General features: G+C 46.1%; 1 protein-coding gene across 4 annotated transcripts in view; it reads left to right on the forward strand.

Moving 5' to 3' along the window:
* The window catches only part of JAK2 (Janus kinase 2), a 1,999,562-nt gene that overhangs the window by 891,819 nt on the left and 1,080,458 nt on the right, over nt 1-27,285 (forward strand). For all 4 annotated transcript variants that reach the window (XM_069626008.1, XM_069626007.1, XM_069626009.1 and 1 more), the window contains one exon: nt 14,616-14,937. In XM_069626008.1, coding sequence (XP_069482109.1) covers nt 14,616-14,937 — 322 coding nt within the window. The remainder of the gene's footprint in view (nt 1-14,615; nt 14,938-27,285) is intronic.

Below are 27,285 nucleotides of genomic sequence, written 5' to 3' on the forward strand. Positions count from 1 at the left end.
ATTGATGTCAGTTTCAGCAGGGGTGTCTCATTCTTTGTGTCACACACACAGATACCAGACACCTATAACATGGAATGTATATTGGTCACACACTCCATTCACCCAGTTCCCACCCCAAGGGTGTACCAGCAACATACAGTCATTGGGAAGGCTCCAGCCAGTCTGGCCTGGACTTCCCCCACAATACCATCTATGGTTCTTCCTCCCAACAGCCTGTCAGGGGAAGTGACAGAGTCAGGGCTTCCCAGGACTTTGGGAAACAAGGTAACAGGCAATAGAAACCAAGAGGCAACAGGGGCCATCTTGTCTCCTTTCAGGAATCCATTGATTCCTATGGCAGGGCCTGGGTATCCCAAAATGGAGGCTACTCGGAACACCTGTCAAATTCAGCATGGAGCTACCACTAGCCCATACCCTGCTCTGTGGACCACACACGGATGCCTAAAAACACACATTAGGGGTACAGGGTTGTACCCCCACCCATGGGTGCAATAATGGTAACTAAAGGGTCTCTGTTCACCACAAACAAAAAGAGGAAGTGCTGCACTGCCAGGAAACACATAACACACATGATAAGGGAGTACATGACAAGGACATAGAGGCCCCGTCCCTCCAATGCATTTCCAGCATTACACTCCTCTTCTGTCCCAGATAGTGTCTCCAAGAAGTTACATGCCTTTGGCTATGCACACAGTGAATGCTTCATGGAATGTGGCTGGTATTCACACTTTGTTGTGGAAACCCCCTCCACTAATTTACCTCTGGAGATGCAGGACCCATTAGTTAAACTTTACATCAGAAGCAAAGGCGTGGCAAAGCAAATTTTAAAGGCAGTACTGGAAACAGTGTGTTGTGTTACCAGGTCGATGAGAATGGGCTGGTGGTCCCCAGACATTCTTGTTTGCAGTCCTCTGGTTTTGTTCCTCATCTTCAGGCTAGGTTACCAGACATGTATTCTGAAGGTACTAATTTGTTTGGATTGAGGGTTAACAGCTTGCTAGGGAACTTCTGGCCATCCAAGGCAACCACTGGGTCCCGTTTCACAGCAGTTCTTGCTTTTTATAGGGGAAATTCCTTTTGCCTCTTCTTCCAGCCGATTAGAAAACAAACCTTGATGGGGAGAGAGTAAGTCCATCAGCAGCAACAGTATTTTTATCCCTTCGCATGGATAGTTTTATTTCAAGGTGATGCCTCTGCTTCTTCTGTGGTTTGTCTCAAAACTCTACTACTGCGCAGTGCGCAAAGAGAGGGCTCAAGATTTGAGACTGAAGTTACTGCAAAAATACCTTTATTCTACTGCACAGGCTAGGGTAGGTGCAAAAGTAAAAACCAATGTAGGGTGCCTCTGCGTAGATATAGTGAGAACAGAAAACTAAGTGAAGGGAATGTTGACAAAATTCAAGATGAGTCTGTTAAGGTGGTCATCCTGTGTTAAAGTTCAACAAATGTATGTACGAAAAAGGGTCCACAAAACAGTCACTCAAAAGTCCTTTGATAGCTCTCCACTCCTGTGGGCTTTTTGTTGCAGAGAACAATGAAGATGGTTCTAATTATCAATGATTTCTTCCGTTTAACTTGGGTGGATTTTCAGGCTGTCGTTACCCCATGCCAAAGCCACTTTCTCAGGATACTATTAATTCTTTGGGGTGTCCCAGGAGAATAAGGCTTTCAGCTGTCTCAGCCCTCACACTTGACGACTTAAGCCCCACTAGCTCTGCCTTCCACTGCCAGTTTCCCCTCTCTGTTTCTTAGGCTTTGTGATGAAGTCCCTTGTGTGAGGGTAGTGTAAACTGGTATACACAGGTTCTGGGTACTGCCATCTGTTGCATGATGGCGGGCCAAGAGGTAGTTATGGGGGAATCCCTCGGTCTACCCTACCTCCTTCCCAAAGCTGTGTAAGATTACTGCAAATGAGACTTGCCCGTTTGGGGCTTTGCTCTTCTAGGAGTGCATCTGACATTGATAAATGCCAGTATTCTAGTTTTGGCCCCATGCTCCCTCCCGACTGGGGCAGCCCAGTCACAAGAAAGTAGGCTTACAACATCTTGAAGTGCTGCTGGGCCGGCAATATATTGCACTATGTGGCTGCATCAGGGGCCCAGCTGAATAGTCTTGTCCGCATAGTTGCACACAAGGTACAGGTTTGATAATCAACATGGTGGATGAGCCTGAAGAAAACCTGGTCCTCGTAGTGCACACGGGTACAGCAAATCCTCTGATTCCACTGTGCCCTTCAGAAATACATTTATTATTGCACAGGTGTGCTGGTACTCTCATGGGGGGCTGCTCCAGGAGAGGGGCCTGGTCCTGATAAACATGCCAGTATTTGGAGAAGCAAAGAGATTCCTGTGGAAATTGAAGAGGGTGAGATTGGGTGGTGGAAGGGTGAGCAGGATAAGAAGCAAGGTGAAAGTACAGAAAAGGAGAGGATATATTGAAGAAAGAGTCCACAAGAAGAGGAAGGAGAAAGAAACCAAAAGGGTGGGCCGGAAGGAGGAGCAGGTGCAATATCAAAAGGTTAGGGAAGATCTAAGAGAAAAAGTAGCTGGAGTGGAGAAAGGGCGAGGAGGTTGAAGTCCTAAGAGCGCAAGAGCAGTGAGGAGGCTGGAGAAGCTCCAAGAGAGAAAGGAGGTTAGAGAAGATTGTTGTGCTCTGTGTTCTCGTTCCATTGTTTGTTTTTCCTTGATTGTACCTTCTTCACCAGTCAGTGTTGGGCAATGCTATTTGGTCAGCACTCCGCTCCACTCTAAGCGGACAGCAATTGAGAAGGACGGCGCCTCTGTCCAGGCGGCACTGGTCGGAGCAAGATGTTGGCGGCAGTAGACCCCACAGATTTTGACGCTGCGCGCAGAGCTGTGCATGAAGACGGCACACCTGACTCTGCAGCTTAAGAGGAAAAGACCTCTCAATGTTGGCGATCGTCCATTGCCTTCCATCTTGGGACACGCAGTGGTGTCCACAGCAATGGGAAATTTCAGACCCGCCTGTAATCAAGCTTTGGCCAAGTCAAGAAAATTATCTGTAGTTTAATTGCCAGAGACTGTGCATTTCAAGCAGCCCCCTTTCTCATACAGTTCATTCCTGTTTTCATAGTGTTTTAAATTACAATTTGAAGTCATTCTGCACTAGCAATACAACCGGTAAGGAACCTAACATGGCAGCAGCATGGATTCCTCCACCCCTTCTCTTCCTGGCAGAACCTGGAACACCTCCCATTAGATGGGAGAGGTGGAGGAAGAAGCGTGATACTTGGCTTAATACGATGGGAAAATATGTTTTCACAGGCCAGGAAACAAGTGGTTTTATGCCACAATCTTGGTCCCGAGGGGTGTAACGTCAATGATTTGCTCCCAGAGTTGCTTGAAGGAGGTTCTGGAGAGTTGAATGATTTTGCGATTGCTGTCTGGAAGCTTCAGGAACTCTTTGAACCCAACAAGAATGTGACATTTAAAAGGCACACATTTTTCCAAAGGAACCAAGAACCGAACCGGTAGAGAGCTCTGTAGCTGTCTTGAAGACATTGAGTCATACATGTGAGTTTGGGCTTTTGACAGACTCATTGATCAGAGACAAACTGGTGCGATGCACCATAGTCGCACAGTGCAGGAGAAGCTTGTGGATAGAGACATGACACTGAAGCAAGCTGTCGAGATGACAACGGGCATGGAGGAGATGGCGCACTACATTTAAGAATATGAAGCTTGAGAAACACAGCTTAGACGTGTCTACCATCAGTCCAAGGAAATGAAATGTTTTAAATGTGGGATTGGGAAACATTTGTTGTACTGCTTGTTTTGCCTAGCCAGGAATTCAAATTGCATTAATTGCAAAAAGAAGGGACATTTTGCTTTTGTGGGTGCAATTAATGTGGTGGAGCCAGTGGGAGTGCGACCTGAGCAGGAGGTAGTCCGACCTGCCCAGTCACTGACAGTGGAAGAGTGCGCTTGACATTTTTGAAATCTCTGCCATCACTGGGGGCAAGAAGGGGCTGGTGGATAATTTTACCATTGACAGGAATGTTTTATCAATGAAGGTGGGTAGTGCATCTACGTGGGCATTCTTAACTGGTGAAACATTTGCACGGGCCTTAGAGAGTGATTTATGGAGAGGTTGTGGCTGAGGACAAATGGGCTGTGGAGTTTCCACAGGTGTTCACCAATGAATTGGGGAAGCAAAGGGACTTTGAACATCTCATCAAGGTCAGGGCAAATGCTAGTCCAGTTGTCCATAAGGTGCCGCTGGTGCCTCTCCATCCAAAGAGCAACCTGGGAGTGAACTGGATGCATTACTGCAGAAAGGCATTATTGAGACGAAGAAGGTGCAGACATGTTGTCCCCGGTGGTACTAGTTTCTAAGAGCAACGGGAATCTGAATCTGTGTGGACCGAAGAGATCTTAATAAGATCACTATGGTGGATCGCCATCCTTTGCCTGTAATATCAGAAGTATTGGCTATGCTGGGGGAAGCCAAGCACTTGACAGTAAAAGACCTTTCAGCGGCATATCAGCAGGTAACATTGGTGCCGGAGTGCCAAAGGTCACAGTTTGTCACCACTGAAGGAACATTTAAGTACTGTAGGATGTCATTCGGCTTGGCCTTGGCAGCAGTATTTAGCATGTTATGGAAAAAGTGTTGAAGAATGTTAACATTGTAATAAAACGATGTGTTAATTCATGCAAACTCAAGGGAGGAGTATGGTAGGGTATTCAGGGAAGTTTTGGGCAGGTTGAGAGAGGCTGGACTTACTGTTCAAGGCAGCAAGTGCATGATTGGAATGGAGAATGTAGAATACCTGGGTCATCGGATTTCAGCTGAGGGTGTCCGTCCCAAGGTTAGTTTGGTGGCACCATTAAGTCTTGCCCTGGAACCCAAAGACAAGGACTAATTCGGAGTTTTTTTGGGGTTGGCTGAATATTGCCAAAGGTTCATTCACAACTAATATCAACTCCCCTCAGATCATTACTTAAGAAGGGCGTGAGGTATGACTGGTCCAAGGAGTGAGGGGATGCATTTGTGAAAATCAAGTCTGGCATAGCTAACACCCCCTCTCTCCCTCTCTTGGTAAATTCTGTAATAGCAAGACGTATCTCATAGTTGATGCTAGCATGTTGGGCTTGGAGGCGTCTTTGACACAAAGTGATGGTATTAAGGAGGAACGGGTTGTGGCGTTTGCTGATCTGCATGAAAAATAAAAAATTAAAATAACTAGATGGAAAAGTGTTTGGCTCTTTGCACTTTTTTTTATAAGGTGGTGGGAGACCCGCCCGCACCCTTCCTCCACTTCCCCCTACCTTAGGTTATACACTTAACCCACCCTCATCTTTTTTTTTTAAATAAAAATGTGTGAACATCTCAAAAGAATTCGACCAAAAATTGTGGTAATACCAGCTTTTGCATCCAAACTCAAGTTTGCCGAAGGAAATTATTCCGTTGTGCAGAGGTTTGGCCCTTGCTGTGTTCTGAAAAGAATCTGAAATTACACCAACCTTCATCTGTTTCAGCTGGGACATATTATATGGCCAAGATATTCCCTATACAGGACAGAGAGGGAAATAAGCTTGCGGCTGTCAGGCATTTACATTTTTTTTAGGGTCTGGGGTCAACGTTTCATGGTCAGAACAGTTCACAAGCCTCTGGTGCAAATGTTGTCAGGTCGAGGGGTAGAGCAACGACTCGCCAAAGATATCAAAGTGGCTGTTAGGGTTATGATTTCCAGGTATGTTACTTGCCAGAAACAAGAATGTTGTAGCAGAATATTTATAGAGGCTTCCCATTGAGAACTTTGGAGCCAAGGAGGAGATGTGCAGACAGCAGGTGGTGGTAGCCAGTATTGAGCATGAGGCTGTAGGTGAGGTGGAGAGAGAGAGAGAGAGAGAGAGAGAGCATGCACCGTAAAAGTGAGGATGAGATAATGAAATCCATGGTGGACTGGATGATCCAATAAGGATGTGTTGTGAGGTGCAGGTGGGGGAGTTTTAACCATATTTTGATGCGAGGGATGAGTTGTCTAGGTTTGGGAGGAAGCTCAGGAGAGGCGTGTTGTGGAGAAATGGATGAATCCGGCACATCAGGGACATTTGGGCGCGAATGGCACCAAGAGGAGGTTGCACCAGAGTTGCTGGCAGCTGATGATGGATGTTTGTGTAGAAAGAAAGGTGACTGATTGTGTTGCGTGTTTGGTGAGTGATGAGAGCCAAGGTAGTTTGGCAGACTCTGCTTATTCCTGTGAGTTCTGGTTGTGCCTTGTCAAAAGGTCACAGTGGATGTGATTGGTCCTATTCAAAGACTCAGAAGTTGTTTCAAGTTCATTTTTGTGATGGTGAACTACTATTCCAATTGGTTTGAGTGGCAGGCTGTGAGGGAGGCTAGAACAGTGGAGTTGGTTGAATTTTTTGAGGAAGTGTTCTTACGCAAAGGTTTTCCTATGGAAATGGTTACTGACAATGGGGTTCAGCTTTGTTCTGAATTGAGATTTTTTGGGGAGTACAATATTAAACATGTGTACCGCTCTCTATCATCCCAGGGCCAATGGTCGAGCTTGTCAACAGGTTCCTAAAAGGGGGGGATATAGTTATCTTTGAGGTCAAGTTTGCCATTGCAGGTAGTACTGAGACAAATGGTGTGGTGTTATTGTACCACTCCATGTTCTGTCACAAAGGTGTCACCTTTTGATTCACTTAAGGGGCGTGAGCCCGGAACCAAGGTATGCCCTGGTTGGATAGGAATGGCGGGTTCTGTGTTCGTGGACCGTGGGGAAATTGTGAGAAAAATAAATTAAGTGCAGAAGGGTCTTTGATGAGTGCAATGACAAGCAATGTAATTGGGAGGTTGGTGATTTCTTTTTCATCCTGAATCCAAGGTTGGGTCTCAAGTGTCTAGAAAGCAAGTTTCTGGGCTAAAAAAGGGTCACTGCTGTGAGAACTGGAGGGGAGGAGATGTGGTTGAAGGGCAGTCTAGCGACTTACACAAATGTGTGGCCTGTGCAGGTGTGCTTGCTGTCTGTGTAGGGAACGTTTTTGGGCAAGGTTCCAGAGCGAGTGAGTGTGCAGAGGAGTCCTGCTTGCTTTAAGTATTTTATTTGTGAGAATGTTTACTGGTGAAGGGTTTGTGTTTGATTATTTGTATTGCCTTCTCCCATTTTCTATATTTTTTGTTTTTGTATTTTGGTGGTTTATAAGGAATGACACATGTTGTGTTCTCATTCCATTGTTTGTTTTGCCTTGATTGTACGTTCTTCAGCAGTGTGTGCTTTCTGAAGATGATAATGTTGGAGATGATGCCAGCGAATACTGTAGATCCATGACAGAGCCCAGAAGGAGTTATCGGAAAATGATTGTACAGAAGATACTAGGGAAAATTAAGGCAGTGTCGGGAGGTAGTTTGCAGACCCACAGATGCATTTTGAGGAGAGTTCAAGAGCTGACAAGCCTATGAGGGGTGGAACTACGACAGCATGGTGCAAAAGGAGAAACCGGTGTATAAGAGTATGCGATTGCCCCCTCTGCTACCCCCTGGTGCCACTAGTGCCCCGGTGTGACTGTTTTTTCATGGCTTTGGATCCTCTCACACAATCTAGAGTACTTTCACCTCAAGCATTGAAAAATAATTTTGCTGGAGGGAAATCTTCTCTGCCGCCGCCTCCCCCCTCCCCCCCGCAACACACCCCTTTTGTCCCCCACCACCCTCCAACTCACTTTAGGGAGCTTGCCAAGAGGAAGATTAGGACTTCAAAGGGTAGACCACCTTTGTTTTTGCAGGCAGCCTGGAAGTGGGACTACTTTTCGTGGAGTTCTTTTGATGGGAAAGAGTCCCAAGGATACTGGGACTCCTGGGGCTATCTACTTGGATGGTGCAATACCTACAGTGCTTTACCTTGATGTCCTGCGGGCAACTACCTTTACACTTTGGAAGGTTTTCCAGAGCCTAGAGCGGAGAGCTCTGTGCTGGACTAGTTTCCGACCTGTGCCTAATACATCCCTTGCCCACTGTATCATGTGGGTATCTCAAGCCGAGTCGTGTCGGATTCGACATTCACAATGCTACCTGGATGATTTTGTACAAAATAGCGTATTCTCAATCTCCCTTTCAATGGGACAGACTTATTCCATTCCTCCACGGATCAGGAGGTAAATAAAAAGAAATCAAATTCTCCAGACAGTGAAGACCCTGGCAGTTTAGCAAAACTAAACAACCCTTTTGCTTGCCCCGGCTATCAGCACTTATGGTCTGGGACTTGTGGCATCTTAAAGGGGGATACCAGGAGCTAAAACCCTGGCAACCTTCTAGATCTCAAGCAGTGAATTTGGCATATGGATCTGTGACTCTCTAGTTGTCTGCTGGCTGACGTTGCATCTAGGGGCAGGTTGTCTCCATTTTTCAGACTCCTAGCTGCTTGCGGTGGTTTTGGTGTGGGGTTGCATTCAGTCTTCCACTGCACTCCCTTGCTCACCCCTTGAAACTTTTTCAATTCATGTCCCCAGCAGTACTTCTAGAAGTTTGGAAACTGCTTCTAGTGTTGGCAGTAGAATCGTTCCAAATTCTGGAGCTCCTGCTGTGATTCTGGAGCACCTGCTGGTATTCTATTTCTGCATCTTCAGCCACCAAAAAGAGAAAAACCTTTTATGCCTGTGGCTAGTTCTGGCATTATCTTGCTTCATTCTCCCCTCACCCCCGTAAAAGGTTTCAAGATGGTGATTCCATCCCAGATAGCGGAATCCTTTTGTGTCTCCCTTTTGGTTATACTCTGTATATCTGAAGGAGGCTTGTATTCATGTACGAGTCTTCAAGTTTGTTTTTGGTCAATTTAAAAGAATCTGAAATTACACCAACCTTCATCTGTTTCAGCTGGGACATATTATATGGCCAAGATATTCCCTATACAGGACAGAGAGGGAAATAAGCTTGCGGCTGTCAGGCATTTCCTTTTTGTAGGATGAGCACCTCAGCATGATGGTACTAAAGGTTGTTGGGCCTTATGGCTAACTAAATCCTGTCTGTTCCTTTTGACAAACTCTGATAAGTTAACAGTTAGCCAACTGCTGGAAACAGGAATTGGGCAATCAAACCGAAAGAATCTCCATCCCTAAGGGTAATCTTTCCTACCGCTTGTGGCAGGACAATAACCTTTTTTGATGGGGTCTCCATTGAGAACCCCTCCTCATTCTCTGGTGACTTAACAAACTCTTCCATTGAGGGAGATGGTTGAGAATCTTTCTGCTCACTATCCTTGGACAAGGGTGGACCTGGAAGGACCAATAGACATATTTATTTCCTGGACCTCAATGTAACTTAAGAAATGGTCAAGTCATTTCTTCCTCTGATACGGGATAAGATGATGTTGATCTGCATGGATGGCACTAGATTGGTACTCTATGCTAACAAAATGAAATGGGGTGGCCCATTTTTCTTACTCTTTACTCTTTGCCTATGACATATGACACAAGTATGCTTTATGAATGGGTCTGGGGAGAGAGTACTTTGGGGATGCCTTCTCCAGAGGGTCATCAAGTTCAGGGCTTCCACGCGGTGCTCTGTGATATTGATAACCCCCATACTGGCTTCCAAGAGCCTGGTCATTCAGCAAAACATTTGAGATCTTTGCCAGTGGCTCTTCACTCCATTCTTCTCAAATCAGTACCCTTAGTGAGCAGGTCCCTGAGCAGTTCACCTTGAACCACCTAGGCCACTCTCAGGAAAAATGAGTATTGTACTCTTAGCCAGTATAAAAGCAAATTGATGCGCTTTTTTCCCACTGAATGGTCCAGAATAATATTAACCCTCCCTTGTCAGGCAATTTCCTTTCATTTACAGCCTACGTGTAGGAAAGCAGCGCACAGGTGTTGGCACCTTTAAAGCATATTTGGCTGTTATTGGTGCCCACAGAAATTCTGAGAACCTTGTTCGTTCTTTGGCTAATTCCACTGCATAGAGACATCTGGAGGGGCTTGGCATACTTTTCCCTCCCGTTAAGAGACCTCAGCCAGTCTGGGATTTAAATGTTTCAAACCCCTTAGCCCACAAGCCTTTGTATCCTATGGCCATCGTGGACATCAAATTAGTTACATGTCACACAGCCCTCCTTGTTGCTTTGACATCTGCTAGGAAGGGAAGTAAGATTCAGGTATTTTGGGGCACAGCCTTTGTCTTTCCCAAGTCTGTTTCACATCAACTAAGAAGTGGTCCTTCTTTTTGCTGTCCTCTGTCACATGTGGACAAAACTTTGCACTGTTTGGATGTAGGGTTTGCTTTAACATTTGATCTTTCTCATAACAAAGATTATTGCAAGCGCAGTGCGTTTATTCACAATATTAGGTGGTGCTTCTCGGCCCCTAAGGCCATCCATTGCAAGATAATGGTGGCTTTTATTATTGAATCTTACAAGGTCTAAAATCAAACCACTCCTCTGGCTCTCCATGCTCATGGAGTCAGGGCTAGAGCCACAGCAGTAGCTTTTCACAGGCAGGCCTTTTGGGACATTATCAGCATGGTGCCCACTTTGGCAACGCTCTCTGCATTCTGTTCACATTATTGGATGGGCATTAGTTCCCAAGTCATTGCTGGTTTTAGGTAAACTGTTTTGATTCATCTCTTCCCTAGAGTTAGTTGCAGTATGGCCTTCTTGTTAAAGGTTCATGCTATCCAGTTGACCAGTCGTATGGAGTAAATTGGATAGGGTGTAGGAATAAGAAAAAGTTACTCATCTTATTGACTACTGTACTTCTAGTCCATAGTCCCTTTTCCTCCATATGCCCCTTCCGGAAGCCCCCACAAGACATATTTGTTGTCTGAGCTGGCACACTGAAAGGGGGCTGATGGGCAATGTTTTGGGGGTTGGGTTAGCAGGGCATAGCTACGCTCTGCTGGCCACACCCATCGTTGCCTTTAAAATTAAGGGCGAGCACACATTTTGTATTGCAATCTGTTCCTGTCCCGTCCCCATGGACGAAAAGGGAAATGGACCAGGACTGGGGTCTGTAACCCGTGGCTCTTGATATTTCTTTGGACTACCAAAACATCAGCCCTAGCCGGCTTAATCAATGGTGGGGAATCCTGGGAGTCCATCTAAAACATCTGGAGAGCTACAGGTCGCTGACCCTTGGGCTAGGACTACAGTAGTCGCTACTCGGTATGATTTCCTTTAAACAGGAAATCTTCCTGATTTGCCCTCGAGTTTTGAAACTGCACATGCCCCTTGAGCCCCCCACTAGTGAAATACCTGAGCCACCATTTTCACGAGCTCCTCAATCTGTGACATACCTGAATTTACCCCTTCACAACTTTCATTCAGCGTCCTACACCTGAGGGCTCATGTAGCCCGCAGCCAGAACATTGTCTGAGGCAGATGATCGTGTGTGACCACCCTGCTTTGTGGGTGTTATACCAGGAAAGTCTGCATCCTGATGGCCATGGTGATACTGCTTTGTCAGTAGATTTAACATTTCAGATACTCTGTAAAAAATCATATGCACTGGCAACTCAATGCTTGGATCAGTTGCATCCTCGCACATGATCTAATACTAAGGTGGTAATTAATATAGCATTTCATGCAGACAGATTGCTTCTCAGTGCTGTAATATTTGCTGTTATTATCCACTCATGGTATTTCAGATATCTACCTTGGAAAGGATGAAGGGCTACGTTGACCCTTACCACTTTTTTGAACCTTTATCACATGGCATCATCCCATTCCTGAGGCTGACATGTTGCACTTGTGCTATGCGTCTGGCCCCATCGCTCATCTTATATCACCTGGTGTCTACAATTATTCTGGCCGGTATCAGGAATGGGATTCTTTTCGGGTCTAATGTTTTAAATAGTTGGTTATTTGTGGAGGTGCCACGGTAGGAGAGTGCTTTTGTGGAGGACATGAAGTAACTACCAGGTAAGTGCAGAAAAAGCAATAATTAACTTATTTAGATCATGAATCCGTAGAGCAATTCCTGTTGCAAAGACTGGTATTTTTCAGCTCCAAGAATGCCCTCTTCAACCTGCAACCATCCTTCTCATTTGGAGGTATCATTCCAACTTAGACAGCACAGCTAGCCATTGCACCCCTTAGTTGCTCTCGCTGCTTTCTGCCCCCGGTTGACTAGGATCCTGTCAGAGCTCCACAGTTTAACTACAAATCTCTAAAACCAACCAGTGCTTCAGCTAAGGTTTTGAAGTGGGGGTATTTTACTCCCCAACCCCATTTTTATTGTAAAGTTGGGAATAAAATATTTTTTTATGTAGTAAAAAAATTCATATTCCCAATGGGAGCATTTATGAGTGAGTAAACATGTTTAACTGTAAAACGGTGTTTTGTAACAGTTCTTTGCACCTAGTTGTTCATGCACATTAAAAGATACATTTTTAACTCTGTATCAGGCAGAAATAACAGTTTCTTCCCTGTGCACTACATACCAAAGATATCTGTGTGAAGGCAAGGGGTCAGGGTCCTTTTTGTCGATTCCCTGTTTTGGATTGGAGTATTTTTACTCCATGTTTTTCTTTTTTGGGAGCATTTGCTATTTTATAGGGAGTTAAAGTGGGTGATACTTACCTTATATGTAGGTTTGTAGGGCTGAAACCAATGGATATTTTTTCCTAAATGTTTGTGTTTATGCAATTAACTATCACAGAGCAAGTGGTCAGCAATTATTTGCCCGAAATGTAGGGCTTTCTGAACCCCATTTGGATTCTAGTTCTGCAGTTGGCGGGTCCATAATTTCACCCTTGACACTGGTTTGGTAGCATTGGCCTTCACCATTACAATGCCAAATGCTGCCGGCTCTGTATCTTGTTCCTGCACGCATTGTACCTTGAACCAATACCACGCCTTACTGCTACAGTTGCCTTCTGCACTTCAGAGCCTCCCTCCATGTTTGTAGAGCTTCAAGGGCCTGCTAATGGATGTACTGCTACTTGCCCCTCGCATATTTCCATAAAAGGACATGCCCATGTTTTTTGGAAGTGTGTGTGGAGGGAGTCTGCTGTCACCATTTCCTGAACCTTTAAAGGACATGGAATTGTATGAAGAGGTAAGTCCTTAACACCATAGAGCTCTTTCACAACCTTTTATGATGTGCCATTGCCACTTTGTAATTGAAGGACCTGGGCCGTTCCCCCACAGATATTCTGTTCTCTTTTTTCCCCAGTACCAAGAAGCACAAACACTTGGGTGCAAAACAACCTTTTAGCTATTGCCTGCCTTACCTGGTAAAACCTAGCTTATACTTTGTGTTGGCCAAATAAACCCACTGCAAATTCTGACTCTCTTGGTGAGGCCATATGTATGTACATGAACACTACAGCATACAGTCCTGTGTCTTCTTGGCTGTCCTGGACTAGAGTAGGGACGTGGCGCTACTTCCCCAGAAGGCAAGGGCTGGGAAATCGAGATTCTATTTGGTAAAAGGTACCTCAAAATATGGCACTATCCCTCAGGCAGGTAAAATAAAGTACTGTTCTTGTCCAGTGCATCCTCCACCTGAGGAATCTATTTTGAAGATTCATATCCTCAAAATCAAAGTATTGAAAGAGGGAAATGGCGGAGTTGGGTTTATGAAATTCTTGATGTAATTATAGATGTGTTTGTCTAATCTTAGTGATTTGAGCCCTTTGGAAAGGTTCAACGATGTTGGTATTGCCATTAAGTGTCTGGCATGGCTGCACTCCTGCATGCTTACTGTGGCGAATTGACTGAATACATTTTATTGCGAATATTTTTTGTACAACTCTTGCCTCGCGTCTTTTTCCAGTGTTATCCTCCAGTATATAGGAACTTTTTGGGTGAACAGAGTGGATTGATGTAGACTTTAGAAGAACCCCAGCCTAAGAAATGCTGACTTGCAACCTTGTGTTTAAGAAAGAAGCAGAGTTTGAATGCTTGACTGATAGCTTACTGACCCAAAATCGGGACAAATTCTTTCCACATTTGCAGATTATGAAAGCTTGGTGTGTAGCAGCACGCAAACCAAAACTCTGTTCTCTTGGCTGCTGGATGGCAGTAGGAAGGTGACTGTGAAACTTAGGAAAAGTTTGAACCTTTCTGGTAAATAAACTCTGAAACTAATCAGGTGGTTGCAAGCGACAGAAGAAGCACATTGGTACATTAGAGCACCTATGTAACTTGGCAACCAGCATCTATTGAGATTTAGACTGCCAATTTGAAGGTTAAGAGGAATTACCCTCTCCTTACTTGGAGAGAAGGGTTTTCCAAGGTAATTTCATGAATTGCAACCGGAGGCAGGAATGGTAGCCACACCACGTGAAGAACAGAGAAACCTGACTGGACATTCATGTGAGACAAAAAAGCATTTTTATCCTGACCATTCTTGCTGACTTGTCAAATCTTTGCGGATGCTTTACAATTTTAAAGTTGGCAGGCCATATATTTTTACCCTGAGCGTGATGTTGGTTCAACCATCTGATAAACCTTTACTCAACTAGAGGCCATTAACTCCAGTACATTTCTCAAACACCTGTTAGTTATGGGGTGGTAGCCTGCACATTGTAATTCTTTGTTCAGGAGGTTGGTAGAGTTTGAGTTGCTGTCCCACTACTGTGACTAAGTTGTGCTTGTTTTATGTTCTACTTGTATGGGTTCAATTTGTTATCGTCTCTTCCCTTTACAGCTACAAGACATTTCTACCTAAGTGCGTCAGAGCAAAAATCCAAGATTACCACATTTTGACTCGGAAGAGAATCCGGTATCGATTTCGCAAGTTTATTCAGCAATTTAGCCAATGCAAAGCTTCTGCCAGAGACTTGAAACTTAAATATCTTATAAATTTGGAAACTCTGCAACCGGCTTTCTACTCTGAACGGTTTGAAATAAAAGACCCTTGCAGAGGTCCTTCAGGTGAGGAGATTTTTACAACCATTGTAATAACTGGAAACGGTGGAATTCAGTGGTCACGAGGGAAACATAAAGACAATGACACGCTGGCTGACCAGGTAAATACAAAAATTATTATTATTTTTATTGTTAATCTATCTTGCCAATTGGATGATGTACAGTATTATTTTAACTAAAGCAGGTACATCAGTAAATATTAAATGGTATAAAAGTGCAGCAGTTGCAGATCTGTGCCTAGGTAAATGTTTAGAACTGGATGTTGCTTTATATAATGTGCAGTTGTAGGAAAACCTAAATAACAACTCGGTTTAATTGTGTCATGTGTTTTTACGAAAAACAACTCCTGTATGATTACGATTGGCAGATTGCACATCTGTAGAACAATATGATTGCAAGAGCCATGGTTACATTAACATGTTTCCATGTTGTTCACAAGTTTGTGACTACCAACAGTTTAATATCCCACCCATTTTGAAGTGTTCAACGTGATCCTCTTTTCCATGACCTGAGGCACTCGCTCCTCGCTTCCAAACTGGTCACTGGACTGTCGTTTTGCTATGTATGCCCTTAACACTTTGCTCATTCGTTTATTGCTGAAAACTATTATTCTGCTTTACAAACTTAGCCCAAATATGGTGAATTAATTGGGCCAGACTTGCAAGATTTGTCATGCTACAATAAGCTGGACCACAAAATCCCTACAACAGAACTAATTCGGGACTATGCCTCCAGTATCTGTAAATGTAGGGCAATTGCCTACAAGCTTAGTGCAGATTATAAAGACAAACCTGGCAGCCAAACAGATGGCTTTAGGGAGTCCAATTAGGTACCAAACATGCCTGGACTCTTGAATATTAAAGGAGGATGCCAAGAAAAGGGGAAATACCTTGTCTATTGCAAAACAAGTCATTCCTGTCTATTTTTATGGCCGTCATACAGTGTATGATCAAGGAGTAAAACCCCCCTTCCTTACCTAACCCCCATTGATTACAGAAAAACTGGTGCACTGGTTAGGATGAGGTCACTTAACTTGCATTAGGGGGAGTCTGTGTAACCGTTTACAAATTGTTAAGGCTTCCAGGAAAATGTAACCCTCAGATGTGGGACTAATCAGATCCCGGTGGTTGCAGCACCTTTTGCAGTTTTTCTGCATCCTGTTTTATTACAGAAATGTAATGCCTTTGCATTTTTTTCTGCTCAGAAAATTGAGAGAATGTTTGCCTGAAAAAAATTGCACATTGAATCCAGTATGTTTCAAGTAAAGTGGCTCACTTTATAAAATATTGTAAGTATTTCAGTAGGATTGACAGAGGGCGAGGTTGGAAGAAAAAAGAACACCATTTCCATGTAGTGGATCAATTTCCATACCCACTGTCTTATTATTTAGGCTTTGGCTTTACCCTGACTGTACCCATATCTGTAGCTGCCCCATTGGAATTATAGCTTTTTGTTGCTCTCAAAAGCTTTTTTGTAAGTGCTTCTTGGAAAGGGGATGCCATTTGCAAGCAGGCTTACCCCTCAGTTATCAGAGCTTCTTGTCCCATTCTCAAGTTAGAGTTGATGTGAGTCACCTGCCAATGTGAGTGTTAATCTGGAGCGTGTTTCCTAGTCTTGCGCTCTGGGAAAATGTGAGAGGCCTCTTTCACCAACCCAGGTCTAGGACATCACCCTGCTACTGTACATGCCAAAACACGTTCTACTTCCAAAAATCCTTAGAGCTTTATCAGGCAAATTGAGTAGTCGCACCACCAGTGTCAACCCTCCCCCATTGTTCTTCGTCAAGTCAGTTTACTGTTTTCTGGCTGGGGGTTTGAGTAGGAAGTGCTTGAGTTTTTGGAATCATGTGGGGTTACAGATATCTTGTTGTGATTTGTCCTTTCATCGGACAACTACCAACCATGATGGGGACAATTATGGGCATCTTTTCATATCAATTTTCTGCTTCTAGTAATATACATTTTCTAAAAGCATGAATCATTGAGAGTCTTGACTCACATAGGCAAGTGCCTCAACTCAGAAGTAATGTGCAGAGGCAGTGCCCCAGCTGGCCCACAATCCGATCTCCAACCCCACAGCCCCTGCTCTAAAACCTACACATCTAAATCAGCTATTCCCTGCTATGCCATTATTGTGACACATATTTACCGAAAAGTGATTAAAATCATATACTAGCATGTACGCAAATGAGTACAGGCATTAAGTCCAGATTAGCCAACTGCTTGCAGGTGCCCAAGCATGGATCCTCAATTTTCTACTGCGAAAATCTGCAGAAACTCCTAAAGAAGTATGCATCTGTACCTGCAGAGATTTGCGCTGCTAGTGCAAGCCAGGAGCTGTGGGGTGCAGGCCGTGGCTGCAGAGGGATGGGATGGGCCACATCAAGGTGTGTGGATTGGTAGGCTTTAAAACGGACATCAAAGGTATGTCAGTGGGGGAGCTCAAAACACGGGATTTGAGGCACAAGGAGGGCCGGGGTGAGGGAAGGCTACACTTGGTAGGGCCAAAAGGAAATAGACAGGATGACCATTATCTGGATGCAGGAAGTTTGAGAGGTTGAGTTTGAGAGAGGACAAAAGTATCCTTTGTTTCTATTTTCTTTATTTAAAATTGTTGGTCTATACAGACTAGCATCATGAGATTTAGGGTACTTGTGTTCAGGGGTGTCTATAAGAAGGTGTGTGAGATCATGAGTGCCTATTAAAGTGTGTGGGATAGTGGGTGCTTGCGAGAATGTGCCTGTGAGAGAGACTTTGCATGAAATTGAGGGTGTCTGTGAAGGTGTCAAGAGATTTTGAGTTTAAGAGTGCATGGTGGTGTATGTATTTTGAGTCGCGACTTTGAGAGTTCATGGGAGAGGATGTATGACATAGTTGGTGCATGTGATTGACGGTATCAGTGAGAGGCTGTATGAGAGAGTGTGTACTTGTATGTGAGCTAGAGTGTATGAAAGAAAAGTTACTTGCATGTGACAGAGAGAAACTTGATCAGGAGCCAAAGAAAACAGAATTATTTGGGTGGGCAACAAAGTTGTGAAATAAGTGATCAGTGCAGCACAAAAAGAAAAATAGGAGTGTGTAGAGGATCAAAAGGAGGACAAGGATGCTGTATTTTGACTGTATCATTTATTTTACATAATTAAGGCCTATGTCTCTCTATAACTATGGGGTGTTCCCTGCCTATCTTCTAACTAAGGTGCATGTTAGTCTGTGTGAATGTCCAAAAAGAAATCTGTTTGCTGTCAAAATCTAACTTATCTGACCCTACCACTAGTATAACCAACTAAGGCCAGGACTTCTGTGTTTTGTCTCATGGATTCTATGTCAAGACAGGGGGCGAGCATCGTGCTCCAACTTCAACTCTTCAGCTGTTTCAACAAATAACAGAACATTTCTTAAACATTCATTTTTTTTATTCTTTTTTTTACTACATTTCCCAATGTCATGTAGTCCTTCTCATTTCCTGTGTCTGTCTAGCACCCAGCCCTACCCAGGCTCTGTGATCTTACTCTTCTTTTCCTGCTCTTCCTCTCTTCAGCAAGATAAGTACCCATTTTGAAGGATAAAAGTATGGGGAGCTTAGCGTCATAGCAAGGAAAAACGGAGTGTATACAGTCTGTGGGAGTTCATAGATCTGTGCCAAAATGTTTTTATACTGATTTATAAATTCAGCGCAAAAGCAAATTTTCCCACTTCAGGTGGGATCAAAGCTCTCTCAGCTTCCTGCTCAATTGCGGCTGCCCTCACCGGTGAGGGGGAGGAGATAAGTGTTCCTCGCGTAACACAAGCGACGCAGAGCATTGAGGAGGAGGCAAGTTACACTGGTGAAATCTCGGAACTCCGATAGCTCCTTCAAGGGACACAGCTAATATGATATAAACAAAAACAAAACTTTGTGCGCTACAGAGCAAACAAAGGAGGAACATTTGAACTCCAAAACAAGGGGACAGCTACACCATTTAAGGGCACACCAGAGGGGTGGTGGTGATTGCACCTGCTTGCAGGTACTTTGGCACATAAGCAGGACTAGCCAGAAGAAAGGCAGGAATGTCCGAGCAAGAATGGAGTGAGGAGGAGAAAGCGCAGGATTTAGCACTTAGCTTCAAGGAAGTACTGGGTAGCTACCTGGTAAATGTGGTGGCAGGAGTCTTCAGACCCCTGAAAGGGAGGCTGGCAACATTAGAATCTACTATGTAAGGGGAAGACCAACATGAATGTGAAACAAAAAAACACGCCCACAAAAGAGCATGAGAATGAAAGCCCTCAGGGGTATAGCAAGACCTGGAAGAGAAAAGCCTCCTCTGACCCCCCCAGTTCACCAACACGGGCAGACCCAAAGGCCCCAGAGGCAGCTGATGCATTTAATAAACTGAGGCAAGCTTTCTTGCAACGATCAGCAGTGCCAAGCTTCCTGACCCTCTCCCCAGGGGAAGACAATATGGGTAATACAAATGAGGACTCCTCAGAAAGATCCTCCAAAGCTGCGTGTTCTTTACAAGAAAACAAACCACTAAAAGAGTGGGTAGAACCCAAAAGCGGCAAGAGGGCACGGAAGGTGAAGTACCTTGAAGGTGAAGAAGTTGAACTGTCAGATATGTTTAACCCTGACGACATCAAAAACCCAAAGCCATCGGATTGGCAACTGTCGCCCAGGGTAGCAAAATACAAGGCGCGAAGAATAAGGAAAGCGCTAGATAAAGAGACAAGACTTTGCATGAGAGCAGAATGCCCTTGTCTGGAACTAGCTCGACCCCAAAACGTCCACCAGGGATGGCTAGATCCTGGAAAAGTTGCCAGGAGAAGCTTTTGGACCCGACAGGCCCACTGGCAAAAATTATGGTTCTAGCATAAAGAGCTAGAGATACAGGTGGAGAAATAAACGCAGATACCCTAGCCAACTGTGTACAGAGGGCAGTGTGTCTATTGGGAACCCCCCAACTGCTCAGTCTCCTCTGAGAGGCAAAAAGGACTACTCCTAAAAATAGACGCAAAGCTCAGCGACCTAGCCAACTATGAGACAGGAGAAGCAACCCAGGGCCTACTCTTCAGAGAATCCTACGATAAAGAAATGGGCAGATTTGTAGGTACCTATACCTACCTAGAAAAAGCACAAGCATCTGTAAAATAGATTTCCCCGGGGATCGTTTTGGCCGAGACCGCTATTGAGGTCGATTGGCCGGTCGATTACAATTTTCAAAGACCTCAAGGAAACAGAGCCCACTTATGGGAAGCAAGGCAGCAAGATTCCTTATTCCCAACCTGGGGGAGATTCCCCAGAGAATGCAGAACCAGGAGATCGGGAAGAGCATACGGCTGTAATAGAGGTGAGACACATCAGATATCCGCCAGTAGGGGGGAGAACTCGCCAGTTCAGGTCGAACTGGCTCATGCTTTCCAACAATGCATGGGTGCTGCAGTCAATGCTAGGGCTACACATAGAATTCGTACAAGAGCCCCTGCAGTAAGCGTATCCGTACCCCATTCATATGATGCAGTCAGAGAGGGACACTCTACACAGTGAGCTCAAGCAGCTCCTGGAAAAGAGCCATCGAGCCATGCATTCATGCCCCCAAATTTGTGATCAATATGTTCCTGGTCCACAGGAAAGAGAAAGTAAAACCAGTCATAAACTTGAAGGAGTTAAACAGCTGGGTGAAGTACACACACTTCAAGATGGAAGTGATCTACCAGCTGAGAGAGACTCTAAGAGAAGGGGACTGGGTAACAAGAATAGAATTGAAAGATGCATATCTGATGATACCCGTAGAAAGTGCGTACCCATCTTTTCTAGTGTTCATCTGGGAAAGGTGGTTATGGCAATTCAGTACAATGCCTTTCAGCCTTCCGTCATCCCTGTGAGCGTTTACGAAGCTCAGGAGATCAGTTGAACCGGCCATCAGGGAGTAAGGGATCCGAATAATCATATATCGAGACTGACTATATTCTGCTGTTAGCAGACGACAGGGAGAAGCTCATATTGCAAACATCCTGGGTACAAAATCTCCTAACATCGTTGGTGTTTCTGATAAATCAAGAGAAGTCGGACACAACCCCAACAAAACGTCTCGAATATCTGTGATTCGTGGTAGACACATAGAAGGCAATGCTAGAAATGCCGGCCAGGAAGATCCGGGATATCAAGAAAGAGATATTAGTAGGTCTCGACAAGCAAGTGGTCTCAGTGCAAGTTCTACCAAGAATTGTAGGATTGTTAGCGTCCTCAATTCAGGCCATCTTCCCATGCCCACTACATTACAGGGCGCTGCAAATACTGAAGATAAGGCACCTCCAGCAAGGACTGAGGTACCATCAATCTAGCTCAAAATTCGAACACAGAATTACAATGTGAATACAAAATATGGAAGCATGGAACAGGCGAGCCATCTTTGGGGATCGCCTGGACTCTAGTATTGGAGTCAGACGCCAGCAGAGCAGGCTGGGGAGCATGCTGCAGCGACTTAGAGAAAGGAGGGAAATTGAGTGCAGACGAACTAAATCTGCATATAAACTGTCTTGAACTGTTAGCAGGATCATTCGCGATAAAAACATTCTCAAAAAAGATACTTAACTAGTGCATCCTTCTGAAGATGGACAACATCTCAGCTGTCAAATATATAAATCACTTGGGAGGGAGGAAGTCCAAACTCCTAGTAGAACTAGCAAAGGGTTTCTGGCATTATTGCATGCAGTCTAGGATTTCAGTGACGGCCGAGTATTTGCCAGGTACGCTCAATGTGAGAGTGCACTGGAACTCCTGGCACCTTAGAGACGACAGCGACTGCAAGCTTGACATGGACATCTTCAAGCAAGTGGAACAACTATGGGGTCCCATAGACACAGACCTGTTTGCCTCCAGACTGAACGCCCAGAAAGAGAGATACTTCAGTTGTAGATTTCTCTGCAGATTTTCCTCGGATCCAGCCGGCAGGAGAACTCCTGCTCACGGACCCACATGGGTCCTTTCATCCTCTGACAGCAAAGGGGACGCTTCCCCTGATTGTATGCAAGGTATCAGACAAAGATGGTCACTGCCAGGAATTTCGGAACAAGCTGCAAAGCTCATTGCAGACTCATGGGCTCTGTCCACGAGAAGGAGCTATGACACAGCATGGAGTAGATGGGCGGCCTGGTTTAATGGGACGGATTTTCAAAGCCTTCATGACCTTAGGGGATTATAGGTCGGCAATATCAGCTGGGTATGAACAAGTGGATGGATCCACCAGTAGGAGACCATCGATCGGTGACTAGGCTCTTGAAGGGCGCTCGCTTCCAAACGCCGCAAGAGGCCTTTACACACAGATGTGGAATGTAACCAGTTTTATTGTTTCTAACAAAATGGCAGTCAAATAGGTACTTATCCCTCACTCAACTATCAGGGAAACTAGCTATGCTTTTATGTCTAGTATCATGTAGGAGAGTGTCGCACGTCAAAGCATTGGCTGTACACAAGAAGATATACGGGCCCAATGAGTTAACATTTGCGATTAGCGCTAGGACCAAGATGGCATAGTGTATGTCAGTAAAGTTGAATAACATGCTTAATTTCATCCTGGCATAGGCAATACCGGCGCCACCCTTAACAATGTAATTTGCTTCTCACTTAGGAAACGACCAGAAGACCCCTTGAGCGAAAAGCAAGGAAAGCCTGATCGTGACAGCAAGAAGACAGAAGGGCCCAAGGAAGGGAGCCGAACTTAAGACCCAGAGGTCGAAGTTCGTTTGTTGAATAGACTTGACAGTTCCAATTGGGACTTGGTGCAGGATCAGTTCAGAGCATCCAAAGAAGAGGAACAGCCTAGGCCTGGTTGCTAGACAGACACAGGAAATAAGGACTACCGAGACCTTGGGAAATGTATTTTTTAAAAAAAGAATGTTTGACATTTTCTGTTATTTGTTGAAACTGCTGAAGAGTTGAAGTAAAGAAGTTGAAGCATAATGCTCGCTTCCTAGTCTTTAAATGCAGGGGTAATCATCATTATTATGGTCCTCTCAAAAAGCTATGCACAGATAGTCTTTTGTTATCCTCGGGATGATATGGCTTTCATAGCCCCGGCGGGAGAGGGGGGCCCGACAAGGCCGATAATGGCCCACCAGCCAAGCCATGGTAGGCCTGAGTGAAGCGAGAGTGGCAGTTACCGGCCATGACCTTCCCCCCACTGCTGGGGCATGAAAGCCATTCACACCCCAGGATTTATCTGGGGTGTGAATCGTTTTTTTTCTCCTCTGTAGTTTCGCACTGCTTGAACAGCCAATCTCCTGAGGGCAGGTGGGGTTGGGATGAAGAAAGGATTGCCACCGCCATAGAGAAAAGGGGCAATTTCTATGGCGGCAGCTGCAGCGGGTGGGGGTGTGGGGGACGAAGCTCAAAGCTCTGATGCTATAGGTAAATTGCGGTGGGGCTAGGTGGGAGGGAGTGGGGAGATGCTCCCGTTTGCCCTACTACATAATAAAAATATGGCGCCCCCCCAAGGAAGGGCCTCAGGTGGCTTGAACAGTGGGCGGAGAATGTATATTCTCGCCCGTTGTTCCAGCCACCTGGTTGGCTTATTGCCCTTCCCCTGGTGCGAAGTTCTGTAATCCTTTTAGGGAACTGAAGACATCCTTGTGTCTTCTTCAGGTATTATTTTAGTTTTCTTCAGGTTCCTTCTTTCTCTCCTGCAGGGTTTTGTACGCTCTATTATATTACTCTCCTCTAGGATGTCTTGGTTGCTTTACTTCCATTTACAATTCATCCATTCCCAGAGTGCTATTTCATATAGTATTCTTTTCTTCCTGTGCTCGCATGTTCGCACTCCCAAAATGTCTTGCTCTGGTAAAGTCTCTTTCTTATCCTCAGGATATGTGGTGACTTCCCCTTTTTCCAAGATGGTGGTTCATGTATGAATGTACTCGTACGTCCCGTCCCTCCATACTGTATGGATGTCCCTCACTAGGGACGGGAGATGGAACCTTTTTCACAAGAAAAATCATCTTCCCCTTTAAATTCCGATGCGCGCTGGTGCACGGCCCTGGGAGCATGCGCTTCCCTGACTCCACCCACCGGTGCCACTCCCCAGGCCTCGTTTCCGCTTTGATGGGAACGGACCGCTTTCACCAGCGCTCCTGGGTTAGGCTTCTGGCCTTGTACTTCCATGTGCTCTTCCCCGGAGAAGTATTCTTGTCTTCTTTTGTCTTTTCCAATATTAGGTTCTGCTTTGTCCTCTGGTGCCACGCTCCTCGACGGTGCATGTCAACGACGGCAGGCCATGCCCTCTGCCTCCGGTGCCTTGGCCCAGACCACAGCTGGCAAGGCTGTACTGCGTGTGATGTCTTGACTCTGTGCGCACTCAAGAACCGACTAGCCAAGTGGCAAGAGCTCTTTGGAAGATCGCCTCCAGAGAACCTCCAAGCATTTGTGAAGCAGAAGACCAGGCCCAATGTAGGTGCCCTGTTCTCATCCGCACCCCACAAGGGTGACTCCTTCCCAAGGAAGCACCCAAGCGGGAGGGACCTATCGGGTCCTAAAACCAGCAACAACACTTAGGCTGCTCCAAAGAGCGGCCACCAGGCTGAGGGGTTGCATGATCCTACTGTTGAGGGTCTGCAAGTCTCTGTACGGGTCCCAACCTGAGGGGCTGTGCCCTAACACCGGACCCATGTCTGAAGGAGTGCCTGTACGCAGCACTACTGGCACCACAGCTGAAGGCACTCTGCCTACCAAGCCCGGACCAGAGGTGCAGGGTAGGTCTCAACCACCACCGCTCAGCGTACTGTTGGAAGCCTGTCCCAGCTCTGCAAGATCCACTACGCAGGCACGTGGCACGGAGCAAAACAAAATGTCCACCGGGCCAGTCAAAATGGCGGCTCACCGGACACCTTTTCCCTTTGGAGATCAGGTGGGATTGGTCAACCTCTGTTACTTGGTCCACATCCTATCGATCAACTTCGTAGGGCAGGTATACTTTGCCCTATGCAGCGAGACAGTGCACACCCAGGACACAGCAGCCTCGGGGCCCGAGCCTTATGCCTATACCATCAGGCACTCCTCCTGCATGTGAAGATAGGTTCTTGGAAAAGTTCCACAAACTCTTGAGATGACCACAGATTGGTACCATCTCAGGGTCTTGATCAGAGACATGCTCCCTCCTGTAAAACTGCAAGCAGCCACAGCCACATCTCCCCTTGGTCCAGCTCAGCCCCCGGCCCCTATGCCTGTATCAGTCAAGGCAGCCAGCTCTGCCAACTCAGCAGCCTCTGGCACTGATATTCAGCACGCAACAGCTGCCTGCGGCCAGCACGCCTCTGGCCCCCCCTGATCCGCAGGACACAACAGTGGACACAGACGAGGAGGAGGATCCAGACGCTCCATCGTCAGCCAAAGCTTTTCATGAGTACCTGGCGGGTCTGGCAGAGTATCTAGGAATCCTGCAGCAACAGGTGGAACAACCAGAGGCAGGACTACTGGTTGACGTTCTCAAGCTACGCCCTACTGCTAGAATGGGAGGAGATTGCAGATTTCCTCCCTGAGCTCCTACTCACAGCCAGGCTTGCTTCAAGGCTGGGATGACTGAGGCCAAAATCTTGGCACAAGACATAATGGAGTCCACGGGGGCCCACATTGACACTTCAGGTGGTTCCAATTGTATTGCCACGGACATGAGAAGGATGGCTTGGCTAAAGGTGACAAAATTAAATCCAGATATGCAGGAACGCATACTAGACCTGCCTTTCGAGGGTGGGGGGGCGGGCGGACCTGTTCCATTCGACAACGGATGAGGAACTCGATATATGAAAAGGAAAAGCTTGCAGACAACAAAATCATATCGATCCTCGCCAAGTCCATTGCTGAGACCTACAGCCCAACGCACCAGTGCTCGGGCAAGGGGCGGTCCTTCGGAGGCTTTAGAGACTTCCAGGAGAGACGGTCAAGGCAACCGGACAGATCCCCTAGCCAGCAAATGCGCAAACCGCATAAGGCGGCTAACAACGGGTTTTTCCAGTTCCCCTTCTCAGCCCCAGCCTCAGCGGGGAAGAAATTGAGATGCTCATCCGGATCCATGAGTCTCCGGTGGGTGCAGGCTTGCCCTTCACACACACCGCTGGCAGACAAAGTTCACGGACCCATGGATCCTCTCCATAGTATCCATGGGCTTCCGGCTCCCCATTCGTCCTTCCTCCCCCTACGCAGATTGGTACAGAAACTCTGTTGGCGGAAATATGCTTGCTAGTAGCGAGCCAGGCAGTGGAGGAAGTCCCAGCCTCAGAGCGGGGTATGGGCTTCTATTCACACATTTTTGCCATACACAAAAAGAACCAGGCTGGCCTGAAAGTTGTTAGACCTTTACACCTTGAACTTTTCCTTTCCCCCTCCAAAAGTTCAAGATGATTACCCCAGCCTTCATAGTGGAGACATTGTGTGTGGAAGACTGCATGTGCTCATAGACCATGAGTATGAAGGATGCCTACCTACATGTCTCGATCTGGGAAAGCCATCAGTCCTTCCTGAGGTTTCACTTTCAATACAGGGTGCTACCCTTTGAACTCAATTCAGCCCCCCATGGTCTTTACAAGGCTAATGAATTCAGTGTCAACCCTACTCGGGCGTAAGGCCATCATATTTACCCATATCTAGGCGACTGGATAATCAGGGCGAGTTCTCCATGGAGGCGGTGCAACATACGGCATCCGCCCTCATCTATACGCTATATGACATGGGATTTTCTATCAATCTCAATAACTCACAGTTGGTGCCCACGTAGAGCTTGACCTTCCTGGGCCTTATCTGGGATACGAGCTCCAGGAGGATCTTCCTCTTGGAGGACAAGATCACAGTCATCAAGAGGGCCACTATGCATTTTCTCAGCAGAACAGTGACTTCGGCGTGGTGGTACCACCTGTTGGGAGTTATAGCCGCATGTCTTCTTGCAGTGCCGCATACAAGGCTCAAAATGAGGCGGCTGCAGCTACATTTCTCAGCCTCCTGGAACTAGGAGAAGGTCAGCATACTCCAACATCTACACCAGGATCTAGTCTGGTGGGGTACGGACAACAACCTGCGGATAGGCAGGCCCTTCCGGCAACCAACACTTCAGGTCCCCATTACCACAGACACATCCCTAGTGGGATGGGGAGCTACCCTGGACAGCCACAGTGTCAATGGAGTATGGCCCCGTCGGGAGCAGCTGGCCCACATCTACTGGCTCGAGATGATGGCTATCTGGCTTGCTCTCAAATTCTTTCGACATATTATCAACGGCAATGTGATTCTCATTCAAATGGACAGCTCCACCTGCATGTATTACATAAACAATCAGGGTGGCACCCGGACCCCTCCCCTCTGCAGATTGGCAGTCGACATTTAGAAGTTGGCTCTGGTGAACAACATGCACCTGTCGGCAGTCCACCTCCCAGGGGAGTCCAACCTAGAGGCAGACAGGCACAGCTGGCTGGGCCCGGACAACTACGAATGGC

Source organism: Ambystoma mexicanum, chromosome 6p (genome assembly GCF_040938575.1).
Source record: "Ambystoma mexicanum isolate Mex_15411 chromosome 6p, UKY_AmexF1_1, whole genome shotgun sequence".
In the NCBI taxonomy this organism is placed as follows: domain Eukaryota; kingdom Metazoa; phylum Chordata; class Amphibia; order Caudata; family Ambystomatidae; genus Ambystoma; species Ambystoma mexicanum.